The 22,825-nt window shown below is 33.3% G+C and overlaps 2 protein-coding genes across 2 annotated transcripts; one reads left to right on the top strand and one right to left on the bottom strand.

Moving 5' to 3' along the window:
* The first annotated feature begins 1,505 nt into the window (after nucleotides 1–1,505).
* Nucleotides 1,506–12,133, top strand: LOC132564515 (peptidyl-glycine alpha-amidating monooxygenase B-like). The gene is made up of 12 exons (XM_060229169.1): nucleotides 1,506–1,691; nucleotides 1,810–1,861; nucleotides 3,722–3,809; nucleotides 4,325–4,419; nucleotides 6,351–6,422; nucleotides 7,191–7,242; nucleotides 7,515–7,579; nucleotides 7,964–8,047; nucleotides 8,258–8,334; nucleotides 8,906–8,959; nucleotides 11,321–11,370; nucleotides 11,920–12,133. The coding sequence occupies exons 1-12, from the start codon at nucleotides 1,506–1,508 to the stop codon at nucleotides 12,131–12,133; spliced, it is 1,089 nt and encodes a 362-aa protein (XP_060085152.1).
* A 2,683-nt stretch (nucleotides 12,134–14,816) lies between these two features.
* Nucleotides 14,817–22,426, bottom strand: LOC132564516 (uncharacterized; the record flags this gene model as incomplete). The annotated part of the gene is made up of 6 exons (XM_060229170.1): nucleotides 14,817–15,811; nucleotides 18,394–18,489; nucleotides 19,715–19,768; nucleotides 20,415–20,567; nucleotides 21,917–22,031; nucleotides 22,363–22,426. Coding segments are annotated over 6 exons (553 nt in total), but the record flags the coding sequence as incomplete, so codon positions are not given.
* Nucleotides 22,427–22,825: the final 399 nt, after the last annotated feature.

Below are 22,825 nucleotides of genomic sequence, written 5' to 3'. Positions count from 1 at the left end.
TCCGCCTATAATAAATCTAATTTGTCCTTCTATAATAGAATCATTTTGTTTTTCTATGATAAAGTTATTTGTCCGCCTATAATAAATCTAATTTGTCCTTCTATAATAGAATTATTTTGTTTTTTCTATAATAAAGCAACTTTGTACTTGTATAATAATGCCGTTTTGTCTGCCAGAGATAAAGTTATTTATCTGCCTATAATAAATCTACTTTGTCCTTCTATAATAGAATCATTTTGTTTTTCTATAATAAAGAAACTTTGTTCTTGTATAATAATGCCATTTTGTCTGCCAGAGATAAAGTTATTTATCTGCCTATGATAAATCTACTTTGTCCTTCTGTAATAGAATTATTTTGTTTTTCTATGATAAAGTTATTTGTCCGCTTATAATAAATCTACTTTGTCCTTCTATAATAGAATTATTTTGTTTTTCTATGATAAAGTTATTTGTCTGCCTTTAATAAATCTACTTTGTCCTTCTATAATAGAATTATTTTGTTTTTCTATGATAAAGTTATTTGTCTGCCTTTAATAAATCTACTTTGTCCTTCTAAAATAGAATTATTTTGTTTTTCTATAATAAAGCAACTTTGTTCTTGTATAATAATGCCGTTTTGTCTGCCAGAGATAAAGTTATTTATCTGCCTATGATAAATCTACTTTGTCCCTCTGTAATAGAATTATTTTGTTTTTCTATGATAAAGTTATTTGTCCGCTTATAATAAACCTACTTTGTCCTTCTATAATAGAATTATTTTGTTTTTCTATGATAAAGCTACTTTGTTTTTGTATAATAATGCCGTTTTGATTGCCAGAAATAAAGTTATTTGTCTACCTATAATAAATCTGCTTTGTCCTTCTAGAATAGAATTATTTTGTTTTTTCTATAATAAAATTTATTCATGTATAGTAATGTAGTAATAAGGTTTTCTTGTCCGTCTATAACTTCTTGTGTGTTGATTGATAAAAAACTAAGTTTGGAAATCATAACGAAAATATATAGAATAAAAGTGTGTAAAACAATTAGATCTATATAAGAGGATACGTCGTAAAGTAGTAGATTTTTCCCGAACTGGTACGACTGTTTGAACGAACGTCTGTGTGGGATTTAAGGATATGACAACTAGAATGTTTAGAAAATCATCAAAACAAACAGAGTACATAAAAACACAAACAAACAACCAAACACACCTGACCAACAGTAATTATCAGACCATCGTCAGAAGTACGTGTTTGTACAAATGTTAAGAAGCTGTATCATACATGTAAATGAAGGTAATAAATTTGTTTCCATCTGAAATTTCACGGCACAGAACAGGCTTGGTTTAAGTAATGAAAAGATGACACAATTGTAAAGGGTTCGGCACGGTTTTACGTCTTGAAAATCCCCAGGTAAATTTCCTGTAAAAATTCTGGAAGGGAGGAGCTTAATCTTTCTAGGTGACAGTATATAACATAGGCTGGTTTATAGAGTTCTCTCATTGTTAGGTGACACATATCACGATGTGGACAGGTACAGTCGCGCTAACTATTGTGTATATCAGTACGGCGTTCGGTCTGCCACCGTTCCGAGACGTGAATAACGATAGACCTGGTACAGCTGATTCGCTGATTAACTTTCCTGAAGAAAACAAAGATGTCTATTATAAGCACATGACACTCCCTCTCAGTACCTTTGTAGGAGAAAACGTATGTATTTAATAAATTAATACTTAAATTTTCTCTTTATCTAAATAACACTTCCCGAAGTTCAGCGAGATAAAAAGTAGATGTATGTCTCATATTTTTCACCCTTTGTTTGTTGCAGAAATTTGAATACGGCTGTTCGGCGTTTCTTCTCAAACCAAACGAATATATCGGTAAGTACAAATGTACCGTTTTTTTGCGTAGCAACTTTCCACCGGTTCCACGTGAAACTTAGGGATATCTATTTTAAAACATCCTGCTAAAAGTAATTGTACGACTTTCAGTTGTTTTCAACGATGGGACACAATAGGATAGATAATGGAGACTGGCAGATAATTTATATAATCATATTTGTATAATTGTGTCGTCATTTTTATCTCAAAATCAGATCAGTCAGTAACAGAAATATCTTTTTTTGGAAGTTCCACATTTGATTTCAGTGTTGTTGTTGTTGTTGTTGTTGTTGTTGTTGTTGTTGTTGTTGTTGTTGTTGTTGTTGTTTTAGTTATAATAACAAACGTATTCAAATATTTTAGTGATTTGATTTATCAAGCTATCCTGAATTCTAAAAAATATACATGTATCATTATTCCCAACAAACACTAGTCTGTAACATCAAAGAGATCTTTGAAATGGTTCTTCGAAACCGGAAAGCTACTAAATGACAATTCTATTGTTAATTCAAGAGACATGAAGCAACAGAAAGCTTGAAATTTACTAGGCTATTCTTCAGTAAGTTGATTAGTAATCAATATAACTTTGTTTTCCATCATTATAAATAATGGGTTTTTTTTTTAAATTTTAATCATAGAAATTTTGTAACAACGTATATACAAATAATACGAAAACTAACAATTTCGTAAGCTTGTCCGTTTGATAACAATTCCTTCTCCAGGTAAAATATCAACTAACAGAGCTATGTGGATTTTTTTTATTTAAAAATTTCTGAAGTAAGAATATATTATGATAATTCACATTGTTCTTGTTGATGCTTATGTTCAACTTCGATAAATTTTAATGCATGTAAGTTTATTTAATCGTGTATATTGATGGCAAATTTGCTGTTATTGTGATTTAGACCAAGGTAAATCGATAAAACGAATAAATTTTGTTTTGAAATACAAATCATGAAAAAGACGGTACCGAATGCTCTTCCTAATTTTCTACAACTACTCATACTGGTAACAAAACGTCGTTATGGAGCAGCGAAAATGAATATAATGCTATTCTATCTCTGATGAACAACTGTTGCCAAGAAAAGTGATTTGAATCTAAAATACAATCACTAAAATACGTTAGGAATGTATAGAAATGTTTCACAATTTAGACGTTGGTATAGCATATTGAACGAAAAATATCAAGAAAAAACCACCATGTCGACATAGTAATATTCCAAATTCAAATTCAATTAAAATAAGGCAAAATAAGAACAAAAGAAATATATTTAAACGGAGACTCCGGAAAAAGGACAAGGAAAATAAGACCAGGAGCAACAAGTCATAGCGAGATAGGTAGAATAGTGACATTAACATTATCTAAACTGTACAGTTGTGTTGAACAATGCAAAAGACATTTACGAATGAAATCATAAAACGTTACAAATTGTGACGCATAAGAAACAGAACAGTGTCTTTCAGATAATTTGTCCTCCAGTGAAATTCCGGTTAGGCTAAAAGTGCTAAAATCCCAAAGAGCAATTTAAATCGATTTTATGAAATAATGAAAATTAGGTGGAATTCAATCACTTCTTATTTTAATTGATGTAATAATGACGGATATTGAATGGTTTTGAGATAATGATTTGAAGCACTAACAGTAATACTCAATATCCACAAAATAACTATTCAGGATAAAGTATTCAAACTCATGCCGAATATCAAAAAAATTTTAAAAATAAACAAAAAAATAAACAAAAAAAAAAAAGAACAATAAAGTATAACTTACTTAACCAAATCTCCAATTTTCGTTGTTAGTATATTTCCACCTTTTTCTTGCATTAAATAAATTCATATTCCTGACTTTCCTTTTGATAGTGGAGTATTTACCGCTTGGAGAACGTGATGATACTTACCATATTACCATCAGTGTGTGTGACATTCCTTATGATGAATCTCCCGTCTGGTAAGTTGTTCACTATATAACTTCAGCAATCATGTTTGTCCCTTTTCCCAAATCTCACCACGTCCGTGTTTAATATATAAAAATGTAATTAAGGGGACAATGCAAAATTGTAATTATCGACAATTTCTCTAACAAAGTTCCTTTAAGTCTTTTTTTTGTATAAGATATTAATAAAGCAGGAGAAACACAATGAATGAATGAAAGATTGGTCGTACATCGGCTGACGTTAGCTAAAACACACTTACCTTTCACATCGTCATTACCTGTGTGTGTACATGATGTATTTTCTCACGCAGTTTAGCGACGTCACAATGATAGCAAAATAAGTAGAATAGCGACACTTGGAAAGCATCGATCACAGAATAATTATACATATAAAACAAAATTTTAAATAATAAATACTTCCGAGTCGAATACGTTAGAAAACTATTGATACTCGTTGACAAAACTATAAAGATTTTCACTACAGATGCCATTGACTATACCGTGTTAATCAGTTCAGCAATATCTTACAGGGAGTGCATCAACCCAGCACATGTATGTAAAAACCAGAGAAGAGAGGTTATGTATGCGTGGACTAACGGAGCGCCGGGATGGATCTTACCAGAGTGTACGTATACCCGTGGTTGTCCATCTAATTACATACTGTGAATCAAATTACTCGTGCGGTCTTTAATTTTCAAGATTTTAGTCCTCTCGGCGATTTTTTAGTGACCTTTTTGATTATTGTTTAATAAAGTTGTCATTTTCATGATGATTTCCTGATATACGAGTATTTGTTCCGCCGATTTCACTTTCGCAGTTTATTCATGGCTACAAATAGATATGTTTAGAGTCATATTACTATGTCTGTCTATAGAGTCATGTTACTAGGTCTGTCTATATAGTCATGTTAGTATGTCTGTCTATAGAGTCATGTTACTATGTCTGTCTATAGAGTCATGTTACTATGTCTGTCTATAGAGTCATGTTACTATGTCTGTCTATAGAGTCATGTTACTATGTCTGTCTATAGAGCCATGTTACTATGTCTATAGAGCCATGTTACTATGTCTATAGAGCCATGTTAGGATGTCTGTCTATAGAGTCATGTTAGGATGTCTATAGAGCCATGTTACTATGTCTATAGAGCCATGTTACTATGTCTGTCTATAGAGCCATGTTAGTTTGTCTGTATATAGAGCCATGTTACTATGTCTATAGAGCCATGTTACTATGTCTATAGAGCCATGTTACTATGTCTGTCTATAGAGCTATGTTACTATGTCTATAGAGCCATGTTACTATGTCTGTCTATAGAGCCATGTTACTATGTCTATAGAGCCATGTTAGGATGTCTGTCTACAGAGCCATGTTAGTATCTCTGTCTATAGAGCCATGTTACTATGTCTATAGAGCCATGTTACTATGTCTGTCTATAGAGCCATGTTACTATGTCTATAGAGCCATGTTACTATGTCTGTCTATAGAGCCATGTTACTATGTCTGTCTATAGAGCCATGTTACTATGTCTGTCTATATAGTCATGTTAGTATGTCTGTCTATATAGTCATGTTACTGTGTCTGTCTATAGAGTCATGTTAGTATCTCTGTCTATAGAGCCATGTTACTATGTCTACAGAGCCATGTTACTATGTCTATAGAGCCATGTTAGGATGTCTGTCTATAGAGCCATGTTACTATGTCTATAGAGCCATGTTACTATGTCTATAGAGCCATGTTACTATGTCTGTCTATAGAGCCATGTTAGTTTGTCTGTCTATAGAGCCATGTTACTATGTCTATAGAGCCATGTTACTATGTCTGTCTATAGAGCCATGTTACTATGTCTATAGAGCCATGTTACTATGTCTATAGAGCCATGTTAGGATGTCTGTCTATAGAGCCATGTTACTATGTCTATAGAGTCATGTTACTATGTCTGTCTATAGAGCCATGTTACCATGTCTATAGAGCCATGTTACCATGTCTATAGTGTCATGTTACTATGTCTGTCTATAGAGCCATGTTACCATGTCTATAGAGTCATGTTACTATGTCTGTCTATAGAGCCATGTTACTATGTCTATAGAGCCATGTTACTATGTCTATAGAGCCATGTTAGTTTGTCTGTCTATAGAGCCATGTTACTATGTCTATAGAGCCATGTTACTATGTCTATAGAGCCATGTTACTATGTCTGTCTATAGAGCCATGTTTCAATATCTGTCTATAGAGCCATGTTACTATGTCTATAGAGCCATGTTACTATGTCTGTCTATATAGTCATGTTACTATGTCTATAGAGCCATGTTACTATGTCTATAGAGCCATGTTATTATGTCTATAGAGCCATGTTACTATGTCTGCAAAGTCATGCATAGAATCATATCACGACGTCTGTCTAGAAAGTGATATTGTTGATGTCTGTCTAGAGAGTCGTACATATTCATTTCAGCTCATCTATTAAGGTTATGATAAATATTTGTACTATCACCTTTATTAATACAGTCATTTAATCAAATGCATCTGTATGACTTACGTATCGTTATCTTTTTATAGACGCGGGAGTATATACTGGTGACAAACAACAGTATATCATACTTCAAGTCCATGGACGGGACGATATCTCTGGTGAGTAAATGAAAAATATCCTGTAACCTTTCAAAGTAAAAATAAACATAGAATTGCAGCCTATTAAAATTTCCAATATGACATTATTGCGATATCACTATATTTATCCATTTGTGTTAATGTGGTCCATTCTAATCATATTAGGTTAGTTTAAAAAAACATTTCGTTTCCTTTCACAAATTTTGTTTTGAATTTCTTATATTCTAAAGAAATCAAGCAACGGGAGCCTACCAAGCCCTCTCCTAAAACTAAAACTCGTAATTGATGTCATTTCTGAAATTTGTCGGCAAATAGAAGTAACATATTCTCAGAAAAAAAAAACGAAGTGTACACTTGTCCAGTTTTCAGAGGTATCCAACTGTTTTGTTAATTTAGCTAAATCCAAGCAATATCATGTTATCAAAATGAGAGACGCGGTAGTGACAAAGTATATATCATCATACGAATCTCCGAACCACTACATACAACACAGAAATTTTCACAAAAGACTTGATGAATTCGAAATGAAATAATCAACCTCCACGTCTAGAAATATGTTGATAGAAGCCTTATGGAAATCAGCTATTATTGAAAGCGTAATATTTAGGGAAAGATATATCTACGTCTAACGTCCTTCCACTAACATGTTCTCTGCATCACAATTGCAGAAGACTCTATCTGTGTTGTGTGATACTGGTTGATCTAACATATTTAAAACTATAACGTGTACTCCATTCTTTATCGAAACCATTTCTGTTCGCAATTAATCGTACATTTTGTTCCATTTAGACGAGAGAGCTGCAGACTCAGCGCACTTTCGGTTAAAGATACAGAAGACAAGGTATTAACAAGAAGTATTTAAATGATTACACGATGAGCGTCTACACAGCTAACGTAACGTACAATGTATAATTATGTTCCAGATATCACTCTATCAGCAAACAGTATTACTTTTAAGTAGTTACTGAGATATGACTTTGAAAATAGAATATGATAGATATATTACGTACAGATTTCAACATGGACAGAAGCAAATCCATTATTGCTATTTGACTGCTTAATGCTTTTTCGGGTTTTTTTTTATTAATATTGAATTACACTTCCATTTTCTAGACCTCCACTTGATGCTGCTATCAGTATTTACTCAGTCGGTGGTTACGTTCCCGCTCATGTAGAAAGTAAGTGTGTGTAAATGGTGTAATGTATCGATTATAAGACTAATGCTTCTTAAAATTTATTTTGTTTTACAAGTTAATAAGTAATGAGAAAATTTTGTGAAATTTGGATAGAGAAAGTAAAAAGATTTGTGTGTCGCAATGCCGCTCATCACAAAATATAGTATAAATGTATATGTATATACAAATTATTGTGATGTATTTAGTCATGTTGATTTCATAATGATGATAACACAATCATTTCCCCTGTCATCTTAAGATAACAAGAACATCTGACGTCATAAATTTTATACGTGTGTACCTGTTAGGTAGGTCACTTGGTTTGATATTTCACCTGTAAACTTCAGATAGAAACGTCATCTAATTTGACGTATGTCTTACCTGTAGATTTCACAGCTGATGTTGCTTGTGTATGGAATATGACCACGCCCTCGCCTGTCATAGCATACGGATTACACACACACAGCAGAGGTAGGTAAACTTACATGTGTCACTGACAAAAGTTAACCTGACTTTTTGTACTTAAATGAGAGCTCTTATGCCTTTCTTAGAAAGAACATTTCTTGTACATGGTAATATACAGATAGACATTTAATAAAACATAAAATCCCATTTTTGAAGACAAATATCGGTAGTGTAGCCAAAGTTGTAATGTCCATTGCCTGTATTTTATTTTTCTAGGCTTAGCACAATCAGGCTACATTGTGAGAAATGGCAAGTGGATTGAGATTGGACGAGGTGATCCGTTGTACCCTCTGGTAAGAAAATATTTTGACTATATATCAAGCTCGCTGCACTTCATATTCATCAGCATTAAATTAGCTAACGAGACAACTGCATGACTTAAGTGGATTATATTCATGTATGCTACTAAAGCTATAGACCTAGATATAGGTAAACAATTGATATAACTACATCATACAGTTGTTTAGTCCGTCTATGACATGTCAGTGATGCCATATCATTCAGTTGTTTAGTCTGTCTAGGACTCGCAGTGATATTACATCATACCGCTGTTTTGTCCTTCTAGGGGTCGTCACTGATGCTCATCATGTATCTGTTTAGTCAGTCTAGCACTCGTCAGTGATTCTAAAAAAAAACTTAATTTTGAACTCTGGGATGCGACCAAAGTGATCGGAATAATGACCAATATCTTGATAGAAAGTTGCAATCGAATAAGTTTCGTGATTTTCATATTTCTGATAATTTTGGACCAAACAACGTCAAATCTTTGTGTATTAATTAAAACGTTGTCGTTACAAAACCTGACGAATAAAAGTATTTCATATCCGATCATTGAAATTAATTTTGTTCTATGAATGTTTCCAGGTTCTGTTTGACGTTACGGACAGGAACCTCATGCTACACCCAGGAGATATTATTGTAAGTACATGTAATGAAAACATCGTTCAAATCTGAACTTAAAATGTTGATGATAATAACGTAAATAGTTTGTCATGTAATGAACAACAAAGTAACATAAATATTATATCATCGTATTGTCAATAGAATATTAATACAACGACACTGTATAAACCACACCATGACTTATATACAATTAACCACACCATGACTATAATATACAATTAACCACACTGACTATAATATACAATTAACCATACCATGACTATAATATACAATTAACCATACCATGATTATAATATACAATTAACCATACCATGACTATAATATACAATTAACCATACCATGACTATAATATACAATTAACCATACCATGACTATAATATACAATTAACCATACCATGACTATAATATACAATTAACCATACCATGACTATAATATACAACACACCACACCATGACTATAATATACAACACACCATGTCTATAATATACAATTAACCACACCGTGACTATAATATACAATTAACCACACCATGACTATAATATACAATTAACCATACCATGACTATAATATACAATTAACCATACCATGACTATAATATACAATTAACCATACCATGACTATAATATACAATTAACCATACCATGACTATAATATACAATTAACCATACCATGACTATAATATACAATTAACCACACCATGACTATAATATACAATTAACCATACCATGACTATAATATACAATTAACCACACCATGACTATAATATACAATTAACCACACCATGACTATAATATACAATTAACCACACCATGACTATAATATACAATTAACCATACCATGACTATAATATACAATTAACCACACCATGACTATAATATACAATTAACCACACCATGACTATAATATACAATTAACCATACCATGACTATAATATACAATTAACCACACCATGTCTATAATATACAATTAACCACACCATGACTATAATATACAATTAACCACACCATGACTATAATATACAATTAACCATACCATGACTATAATATACAATTAACCATACCATGACTATAATATACAATTAACCACACCATGACTATAATATACAATTAACCATACCATGACTATAATATACAATTAACCACACCATGACTATAATATACAATTAACCATACCATGACTATAATATACAATTAACCACACCATGACTATAATATACAATTAACCATACCATGACTATAATATACAATTAACCATACCATGACTATAATATACAATTAACCACACCATGACTATAATATACAATTAACCATACCATGACTATAATATACAATTAACCATACCATGACTATAATATACAATTAACCACACCATGACTATAATATACAATTAACCATACCATGACTATAATATACAATTAACCATACCATGACTATAATATACAATTAACCACACCATGACTATAATATACAATTAACCACACCATGACTATAATATACAATTAACCACACCATGACTATAATATACAACACACCATGACTATAATATACAATTAACCATACCATGACTATAATATACAATTAACCACACCATGACTATAATATACAATTAACCACACCATGACTATAATATACAATTAACCATACCATGACTATAATATACAATTAACCACACCATGTCTATAATATACAATTAACCACACCATGACTATAATATACAATTAACCACACCATGACTATAATATACAATTAACCACACCATGACTATAATATACAATTAACCATACACCATGACTATAATATACTATACCATGATATACAATTAACCATACCATGACATAATTTAACCACACCATGACTATAATATACAATTAACCATACCATGACTATAATATACAATTAACCACACCATGACTATAATATACAATTAACCACACCATGACTATAATATACAATTAACCACACCATGACTATAATATACAATTAACCATACCATGACTATAATATACAATTAACCACACCATGACTATAATATACAATTACACCATTATACAATTAACCACACCATGACTATAATATACAATTAACCATACCATGACTATAATATACAATTAACCACACCATGACTATAATATACAATTAACCACACCATGACTATAATATACAATTAACCATACCATGACTATAATATACAATTAACCACACCATGACTATAATATACAATTAACCACACCATGACTATAATATACAATTAACCATACCATGACTTATATACAATTAACCACACCATGACTATAATATACAATTAACCACACCATGACTATAATATACAATTAACCATACCATGACTTTAACTTTAATATGCCATGTCGATTTCAGGCCACGAGATGCACTTACCGTAATACAGGGGACACAGATATTTCCATGGGGTACGTTTTACTTTGTCAACCGTTAAACCATATTCCTTAGTAAAGGGAAACTGGAATGATACAATTTGTGAATATTTATGATCTGATCTAAACTCAGTTAAAGGTATTTTTATATTAACAGCAATGCGAGATAGCTTTATCTTCATAGCATTTAATTTTTTACTCTCCCAGTCCTGTTTCGAGTCTCAAAATTCGCATTATTGAGAAAAAAACGAATACTTTGTTTGAAGATAATTATAATCATTTTATGAGGAAGCTACAAAGATATATATCATTTTAAGGTTTTCATACAAATAACCATTTAAAAGTTATGCAGTTATTTCAAAGGATTGTACAAAAGACGCCAGATTACAAAGGACATTTTAATGGAAATTCAGAATGAGCTACGGCATACTTATAGCATGAATTAAATTGCATCATACGGCTGGGTTTTTTTTTTTTTATTTATTCATGCGTCGAAAATAGCACGTACGTGTTTAAACAATATACAATAACGTTTATAACAACCACTACAAAACATCTATCAATGCTTTATTTGATTCTTTAAAGGTCTACCCACTTGAATGAAATGTGCAACTTATTCCTGCATTATGGTGTATCCCACGAGAATCTCGCCGAGACCAAGTCAATGTCATGTTCCTCGAGTGCACAGAATTCCGACTGGGAAATATTCGATCATATTCCAGTCGACGCCAGTAATCCTAACGGCGACACGGACCAAGCTCGATACGTTAAAAAGTACCAACTGACTCACAACTACTAAACTCCAAAACGAAATCCATCACTACTACAATGTACTTACATATATAACTTATGTTTTCTCTTGAGATTGATACAGTAACCTGACAGTGACTTACGTTCTCTATATAACGTATCGTATAAACAGGAAGGCTGTGGACCTGATATCACATGGCCTCTACCAACCTCGATACATAAAACATATAAATTAATAGATTGGTCAAATTTTGGGAAAATCAAGACCTGGTTTATAATTATAGAGCCGAGTCCTCAAATCGATTTGTATAATTCATTTTATTATCATTATTTTATAAACTGTTGTATTTTACCAGTTGACCGCACTGTATATCTATTATGTGCTCTGTATTATATGTTTTTTGAGTCCTGTGAAGAGAATTTGTCAAATTCTGGACCGGAAATAAACTTATCTTCACATATAACGGTATTATCACGCAAGAATCAACACGACATGCAGAAACGATATTGTTAATCAGTGAAATGCCATTTATTTAGAATAGCGCATAAACTTGTTAAATCAATCATATTGATACCTCTATCTAATTGGGTGATATTGATATCAATATGTACACAAAATAAAACAAAAAATCAGTCATACTTATAAAAAAAATAATAATAACCGCCGGCTCCCACTGTTGTCACTGTTTTGTCTTTTTTATATCCTGTCACTATTGTTTAGTACCACCCATACAAATTTTCTCTCGAATATTTATATGCATATTAACACTGTGATATCGGATATCGAGATTCCACAATGATTGTCCTTTTAACTCGTGTTAATTTGAATACCTAATTACTTGTGATATACCTATAGCTCGGATTTACGTGTGATATTTGTATAACAAACTTGTCCTCGGACATGCTTTAAGTCAAATTTTGTTTTTTAATCCAGGTCATCATCTAGATTTACTTTAAAGGATTTTTTTGTGGTAAATCATGTGTCTGAAAAGCTGTATAGTCATACATGTAGGTTGATATAAAAAAATCACCAATAAAATGTTTACTTTATATTTTTATTGTATCTGTTTGTTTACTTCATCCATCAAACATCAACAATTTGTACATCAAGACTATTTTGATTAACATGTTTTTGTCATATAATTTGTCAATAAATGAAAATGGCGTTGATAGTAATAACATGTATTCAAGTGTCATATATGAGAAGAACGTGAACCTCGCCGTAATCAAACCCATTTAAGGCTTACGTCTCTGTGTAATGAGACTTGTCAAATTATGTATTCAAGAAATACACTGTACTTTTCAGTTCAGGAATAATCAGGTTACTCATCCGACCCATATCTTTTCCAGAATATTTTGGGTCCCTAACATCAATAACATGTCCTAAAAGAACGACTGGATTGCTTAAGATGTTCCTTATCTAATAATAGACAGTTGTGTTCATCGAATTCTAAATTTGTATTGAAAGATACGAAAATACGCCTTGTCTTTTCTTCATTTCAGCTAGAGAGTTTGTAAGTAATTTACAGTTGGTAATTTAGTAAGAATTTGAATGTCAGAAGCAGTTTGTGTTGATTCGCTGGTACCAACAGTACCTGAGGGATGAAAAACTGTATGGCACCCTAACCAGAAAGTTGACCATTCAGTAAAAAAAACTGTATGGCACCCTAACCAGAAAGTTGACCATTCAGTAAAAAAAACTGTATGGCACCCTAACCAGAAAGTTGACCATTCAGTATAAAAAACTGTATGGCACCCTAACCAGAAAGTTGACCATTCAGTAAAAAAAACTGTATGGCACCCTAACCAGAAAGTTGACCATTCAGTATAAAAAACTGTATGGCACCCTAACCAGAAAGTTGACCATTCAGTAAAAAAAAACTGTATGGCACCCTAACCAGAAAGTTGACCATTCAGTAAAAAAAACTGTATGGCACCCTAACCAGAAAGTTGACCATTCAGTAAAAAAACTGTAGGACTTCCTAACCAGAAAGTTGACCACATTCAATGAAATAAAAATGAAAACTGAGCTGGATTCGCGGTATAAATCACAATAGAAAGCCAGCCAGTCATACCCCAAAGTGACCGCAGGTAAAGTTTGGCTCTCCGGCATGACAATTCCATGTCCAGGATCAAGTACCGAAAGATGTGTAGGCGATGCATCACAATGCTTCTAGACACGTGCAAACACCAAAACATAAATAGTTGAATGACAGGTGATATACCGGACACGTCACCGTGGAATTCTGCCCTCTCACTTCCGTGTATATGTACAGATAAAATACTTAATCCGTGATTATCGTATATGTTATGTATCGTGCTCCGGGTCAAGGAGTCCGATAATGGGCATTTATCCATGGATCCAAGGATCATCATTCAAATATGTACAGCTGTAAATTTCATCTGAAAGTATTTGCTAGCATTATGAATTCAAATGTATTGTTATTGTTGTTTAGTTGACGGTGTACACACCAAAGAATTCTGTGTGAGAATCGTTTCAGTTCTATCAGTGTAATTATTTACCTCCGTTTTAAGTACCATCTTATCATGATTGAGTGAAAGAAAGGGAAGTAACCGTTGGAGATTTTGGAGTATAACATTAACATGTATGTAAAAATGGTTACATTGATCATTACCAGAAAATTATATTAACACAAGTATGTGTATCTTTAATCAATAATAGAAAAATTAAATGACTCCCAAGTCAATACAGAAAAGCCAAAAAACGTACATTTTAAACAATGTTATTTATTTCAAACAGAATATTTCCACATTTCGCTCACTGCAACTCAGCTACAAAATACAATGCACATAATACAATATGATACATGTAACCCGTACATCTCTTACCATCAAATGATAAATATCTCTCATTGAAAATGAAATTCTTTAAAAGTGTCAGTTATTACATTTTTAGCATTCTACCTTGTAAAATTCTTCTGTGCACAATAAATCTTTATAATAGAATAAAACTTAGGATGTGCTGACGTACACTCTTTCACCATTTTCGGATGAGCAAAATATCATTTTATACGAAAGATATCCTGTAGTGAATACATTATACTCTGAATCCTATTCTTTGTTTTTTTTGTTGAAATTCAAGCTGCAGAAATGGAACTATTCACTAATACGTGGCATTTTGATAAGATATTCATACATCACAACTGATGTCGCAATATACATCTACATGCAGATTAGACTTTACCATAAAGAACAGCTACAATATTAGAGTATTTTTAACTTAAGAATGATTTAAGGTAATACTGATAGTAACAATAGCTGTAGCATATGGAATTAAGATCTCTCCGACATAAAAATTTATTTAAAACTAATACATAAATGAGACTTCTCGCATGGAATAAGTCATCCACGCAGAAAATGTTTCACTCAACTGTATCATACACAAGAAACGATGATACATCTCACCTGATATGTACATGTATCCTTCATTCAGAAAAAAGATTTTCAATTCAGCCATATTGTAAGCCCAAAAATATGAATATCTTTCACATGAAATGAGTCATTCACTCAGAAAATGATGTTACCATACACACGAAAAGACAAAATTTCTCACATGAAAAATATCAGTCACTCAGATTTTAAAATTCTGACTTTACCACTTTCACATACACAAAATATACATCAGGATAATTATATCAGGTACATGGATATAAGTAGTTCTCACATATTGTACAATATTCTACTGCCTCTATCAGCCATGACAATCCTGAAAAATACAAAATAAACAACCTGGTTATCATATGTGTATTCTATAGAGTGATAAATTGTGTAGTAAACATAATAGCTTAGAGTCGATATTAATACACATGAAAATTTTAAATGAGCTACAAGATTATGTTTATCTCATTCAATTAAGACATTGTGCTAATTGTCAAAATGGCATGTGTACAACAAAGAACAGAAAAATTACACAATTCTGCTGGAAGTTCTTCGGGTTTGTACAAAATGTATTAAAGGATGTAGATGAAAGGTACTTCGGGAAAAATTTCTATTCCAATAGTGTCCATCATTTAAATTGTACACTATTACTTAATAATTTGATGGAATTTCCTTGGAATCCATTTCCATTTAGTAAAGCTTTAACGCTAGGAAGTAAACTGGCCAATCAGAAGTGACGTGTACCTAAACATCAACAAACCATATCAGTAGTCGATGGACAGTATGACATATCTGCATCCCTTTATTTAAAAAATCCACTCACATTTAGAAAAAGAATTAACGAAAATCAACTGGCCAATTAGATATGAAATGTCTAATTAATTATGCATAAAAGTCCATGAAATATGGCACTACAGCTGTACTAGAATTCAGTGTGAAAGGCAGTTAGCTAGGCATGCAAACCAAATCTGATAGAAGCCCACTCATATTTAAGCAAAGTGACCACACGGAAATGAGAGCAGGATGGATGGACGGACAGACAGACAGACACCCAAATTAATAACCTCTTTTCTTCCAATAGTGCAGGATGACAAGAAAAATGGCCAAGAGCAATGCAGTTGACTTTCCTTGATAACATTTACAGATACAAAATATGAAAGGCTTTATTTCTTTTAAAAATATACCATATTTTGAACAAAATTTACACTATCTTATTTCATTGATTACCTAGCTCCCCTGATTTTACCATTACCAAATAATTTCAGTCTTTAAAGCATTTGACCTGAATTATCATGTAATTATGTTCAGTAACAGAACTCAACATTTCAGATCCATCGTTTACTCAGTTTACCAGAATACTGACAACTTCCTAAATACATTAGTCATAGACTTGTAGATGATCTCCAAGATGTTAAGCATTGCTTTAGTTTTGAATTCTGTTTTGTGTTATGTGATTGTGGCGAGTTAAAATTCCGATATCTTTTTTTGTAAATATTTGTATAATGATACTTTTGTTCTTTGAGTAGTTTAATGTGCATTTGATCTGTTTCTGTCACTCCGTGTGAATTATGTTTATTTCTGGCACTGGTGGGTAGGCTGTTGGTAATTTGACTGATATTGGTACGTTTCGTTCTGTTGTGAATGTTTTGTTGCAATGTTTTTTTAACATAACTGACTTTGTATCTGAGCCAGATGTGTAATCACCATTTTTGCGGAGTAGGGCACTGATGTCTATTTTCATTTCTAGTTGTTTTGAAGAGAACATTAACATTTTCTGAGGTTGTATTTATTTCTGATGTGAAGTTGGTTCAGTTCGTGTATGGGTATTTTTAGAGTTCATTTCCTCTATATAATGTAAGTAATTAATCAGCCCTTACACTTTTATACCTGTATTTGTGTAAGTATGAGGAGCTTGTTTTGGTCTTGTGGTCTGAGTTACCTACAGGTGGGATTCTAGCTTGCTGATTATGTATGGACAGCTTGTGAGGGGAAGGTCTAAGGTATGTTTGCCTGTGGGTCAGTGTATTGTTGTATTAGTGTTATTGTCTATGATATGCAGGGTGTTGAAGTGAAGCACTTGTTTTTTTCTGATAATGTGATTTTATTTGTCCAGTCAATGTGTGGAACGTTGGTATCTCTGCTAATAAAAGTATAAAAGTGACAAGAATTATTTTCACCTATTCTGTACATGGAGGTTTCTGTAGTTTTTCTATATAATGATGGTACCTAAGGCACTGTGAGGTTATGATAAATTCCTGATTTATTCTTTTCCTGCTATGGCTAAATAGCACTTTGTGCTGTGTTTTAATGTTGCTGATCATAAAAGAATATTGAATTCCATTAGCTACTGAGTCAAGGGAGGTAACTCAGTGTTCAAGAAGTAATATACAGATAAATTTGTTATTAGGCTTTCCTATTAAATAAATATATATCATACCTTCTGTACCTTACAGTCCTCACCTGTTCTGTTGGTGTAAGATACCGTCTGTACCTTACAGTCCTCACCTGTTCTGTTGGTGTAAGATACCGTCTGTACGTTAAAGAACTCACCTGTTCTGTTGGTGTAAGATACCGTCTGTACCTTACAGTCCTCACCTGTTCTGTTGGTGTAAGATACCGTCTGTACGTTACAGTCCTCACCTGTTCTGTTGGTGTAAGATACCGTCTGTACCTTACAGTCCTCACCTGTTCTGTTGGTGTAAGATACCATCTGTACGTTACAGAACTCACCTGTTCTGTTGGTGTAAGATACCGTCTGTACGTTATAGTACTCACCTGTTCTGTTGGTGTAAGATAACATCTGTACGTTATAGTACTCACCTGTTCTGTTGGTGTTAGCTACCATCTGTACGTTACAGAACTCACCTGTTCTGTTGGTGTAAGATACCATCTGTACGTTACAGTACTCACCTGTTCTGTTGGTGTTAGATACTGCCTGTACCTTGCAGTTACTACAAGTTCTATACTGGCTCTCTATCACAGGTTGAAGAGTTTGACAACACAGTCCTGAAACACATAACATATTCACGGAAATATCCTATGAGTATAAAGCATGTTTCTTTCCTTTTTCATCATGCATGGTAAAATGCATTTATTATTAGCACATTCAATTAACACAACCATAGGCTGGTTCAGGTACTTGTGTCATAGAAACTTTTACTTTCTTAAGTTTCAAGGAAATGGCTGTCCAAAGCAAGCTGAATCTTTAAGTTTGGTGTTTTTAAGCTTGTGATCCCCAACCTCCTTGACCTTAGTGGGACGTCCTGCATGCCTTTTAGCATCCAAGCAGGAAATGACTACACCTTACAAAATTAAAACAAACAGGTGTTGACTGTTTCTTTTATGTTTAGTTTCGTTAGTCCTTACTAATTGATCAAAAGACATCAATCTTTTCAATAACATTGAATGAACAAATATTCTTCATCAGAACTCAGGCCATGCAGCCTTGATAGTCACCTGAGATAAGCATTGTCGAATATAAAGGTTAAAGGGTAAGTACCTTTCAATTGTCATGAAAAAGGAATTGTGACATTGGTGATAGTTATTGTCATCTTATACTAGACAATCTCACAAAGTTATAAAGTTATTTCCAGTGTGCAATAAACAATGTTACAATGCTCAAAAATTCAATTTTTTAACAAAAGTTATAGTAAAGTTAACCTCCTCCCAAGGAAGCAATGTAAGACCCGTTTTGGTAATTTGGGTGTTGAGAACATTTATGAAATCTGAGTAAATTTGACCCTTTTTGGCACCCATCGGTCAGCCCCTGGGGGTCAGCCTAGATCAAAATGTACATACCACATAGCCGTCATCCTTCACTCATAATTCTAACCAAGTTAGAAATGTTTCCAATGGAAATTAAACAAATTAAGCTCAAAACTCTCTTTTTCCATGAAGTACACTACTTTGGTTAAGCACCTTAAGATACATCCATCCATGAAAAGCATTTGATATTAACATATCTAGGTGTTGAGAAGAAGATTTTAGAAATTTAAGTCAATTCGACACTTTTGGCCCCGCCCCTCAAGCCACTGTGTGGTGGTGACCATATAATTCACTTGTTTGCGTCATCTTAGGCCAGGTTTTAGAGAAGAAGTCAAAAATATTTAATTGTTTACGGACGCACGATGCACAAAGCCAGACAAAGATGATCGCAATATGTCAAAATGTGACTTTGTCTCTGGTGACCTGAAAAATCAAGCAATTCATTTAGGTAAATATTAATACTTACCAAAAGTGTGCCCTTCTTTACAGCTGACTGTGAAGTTCTCACCAATAGCGGAATGTAAGCTTTGATCAAGGAAGACAAGCACACAATGTTTTAGAAATCACTACATGTACAACCTACAATTACTATTATCTTGGTGTCCATGAATAAAAAGCTCAGGGCAATTCTAGTTAAATATCTACTTGACCCCAGGACTCTAAAACAAATCACCTCTATATATCTGTGGTATGGTTTCCTGTCTTTTACTTCTATGCTCATTACCTATCAAATTCTATGGGTGGTACACCTTAACAAAACCTGGAGACCTGTGTTTTACTGGAATACAGAACTAATTAGGATTGTGCACAACCAATTCATATTTATATATCTAGAAAAGATTGAGAGGGAAACAAAATTTATCTATCAAACTCAAGTACTAAGGTTTTGTTTAGAGGTGCCATCCATAGAATTTAATTGGTAATGTATTTTGGCAGTTGTAGGAAGGAAACGAAGTGATGAAAAGAAGTAATTTATTTTTGATTCCTGAGATCATGTAAATGTTTAACTGGATTATGAATACCCTGAACTGAAAATGCAATGTATCTCCTTCATACTTTATCCAACTTGTATATTATAATGCCAAATTATTGTCTTTATGAAAACACCCCCCCCCCACTTCCCCTTAATTTTGAGAACCCCTGATGACAATAGCACATAAGGATATTTTCTCCACATACACAACAACTGTGACAGCTGCTGTCAATACTCTGGCCCAATGACCGTCTCAGTGTCTCCAGTCTGGTCTGTAGTGGTGTGTCCATGTATTCCTTCTGTTGATGTTCCATGTACAGGAACATGCTTGAACAAACACACTTATCTGCAAACACACAGATAAAACCACAACGAAAGATGAATTTATTACTGTGTTCGGAAATTTTTATAAACAAAACCTGTTTCTCTCCTAGCAGCAGTTTCAACACAATTTCTGGACAAATTTTGAGAGACAAATACAGAAATTAGCAAATGTTTACAAGACATAAATGTTCCCCCTCCTATTCAAACAATGGGTTGGTGGGAGGTACAGTGTTAAAACACTCGACTTTCACCTAACTGACAGGGGTTCACCTCCCTGAGTGGACCTGACGAGGATGGGGTCAACTCCCTGAGTGGCCCTGACGAGGATAGGGTCAACTGCTTCATCATGTGGGTTTTCTCTGGGTACTCCAGTCTCCTACCGCAGTGAGACCCCTTGTACACTTCCATATGGGCTATCAAGAGTAGTTAGGTAAAGAATGTGGTTGGGAGCTAAAAATGTTTACATGAATTACTCCCTTAATTACAACTTATAAAATTACTTAATTTCTGGTGTCAACTTCTGCAAACTTAAATGCACATTTCCTTTACATGCTATTACAAAAAAAATACAATGACCCAAGGCCTATTGGTTATTGAGGAATGTTGTAAGTCGAAGTTAAACCCTTTTGACCTTGAAAGTGGATCAAGGTGAATAATTGAATAACCTCTGAAGGTCTGAATCCAAGAATGCTACTGGCCATAATACAATGACAAACAGCCTCTTAGATATTGCATAATCATTTGAAGATTTTCACATATTTCACTCTTGTTGCTTTCCAAGAAGGTCAAGGTCATTTAGCAAACTTAGAATCCCTTCTTCCCTGTATGCTACACCCAATATCCCTAACCTGGGTCAATTGATGTTTCAAGATTTTTTGAAATTTGTAGCCTTGAAAGTTGGTCAAGGAAACATGATGGTCCTTCATCCAGCATGCTATAGGGCCAATAACAGTACCCCGGGTCTTTTGATAATCAAGAAGAAGTTGTTGAAAGGGGAATGTTAATGCAGGATGCACAACGGATGCTGTGCCACTGCATCAGCTCATTTGTCTTTTGACAAAATGAACTAAAATCCGATTCATATCGTACAAAAGACACATAAGTAATGATACAGTACACTCAAAAAATAAAATATATCTGTGTAGTCTTTCCCGTATGCATATGTGGTGCTATAACAGCCTAAATTATAAAACCTTGGAGGTGACTAAGGAAAATCAAAATTGGTAGAGAGAAATTTTAAAAAGCTGCAATAATTTCAAAAATGTCAAGTGCATTTGTATATACTGAACTGATATACAGAGCTATAATTTGACCAATTGAAGGTTCCTTTCTCTCTATAGGTAACAGGGAACTATCATACTATAAGCTCACCTTTTTCAGTGATTGCCTCCTTCCGACCCAGAAGCATCTCCAAGGAATCAACAATATATCTTCCAATGATAACATCTCTCAGTTTATGTATATTTTTTTCGGCAAGAGCGACTTCCTGTAGAGTAGATGAATTATTCAACAAATCAACTTTCACTTGCATCATGTAACAGGGCCTTTTCTTGGGATATTTGGGGCCTTAAATGTGACATCATTTACCATATTTATCCATAAATAACCCCCTTCTTCATTTTTGCTGAATCACAAATTTTAAAAAGGGGATTAGTTTAAGATAAATATGGTAAGACCAGACGTTGTTTACAATTTCCATTTAGGCACCTTCTAAAAAACAGTCACAACTGGATGGCAGCGAACAGCAATGTACAGATAGGATTTGATTATGTTAAGTTTGCTCAAATATTCAGCCTAACAGCTAATATCAACCTTACCTGGTTAATTTCTGTGGAATCTGGATTTCTTGGTATATGTAAATTGATAGTGGTCAGAAAATATCTGTAAAAACAATAGATTTTCAAATTGTGTATGTTCATATGAGAAGTTATCACATGCTTTATAATAACCTGCAACATTTTTCTAATTTTTCTAATTTATATAAACTTGTGTCTTCTTCAGGAGTTAAATTCAATATATTTGCACACACAAAAATAAATGGTTTTTTTTCCATTTCAGTCCTCATAACATATCTTTTGAGATTGGTATTGGTGTCATCAACATTCTTATCAATTATATTAAGTCTAATTGTTGCTTAACCCTTTCGACACTGTAGGCGACTAAAGCTGACATGCCACCGTAGGCAACTAAAGTCAACATGCAGACAGGCCATCGTAGGCGACTTTAGTCGACAATTTTTGCCAGTGTTTTCGGATATTTTCCAGAAAATATTTGGCGCTG

This window comes from Ylistrum balloti, unplaced genomic scaffold, assembly GCF_031769215.1.
Source record: "Ylistrum balloti isolate Yb309-2 unplaced genomic scaffold, AGI_CSIRO_Ybal_v1 Utg372350, whole genome shotgun sequence".
NCBI lineage: Eukaryota > Metazoa > Mollusca > Bivalvia > Pectinida > Pectinidae > Ylistrum > Ylistrum balloti.
The sequence above is the reverse complement of the archived record's forward strand: the minus strand, read 5'-3'. Positions and strand labels throughout refer to the sequence as shown.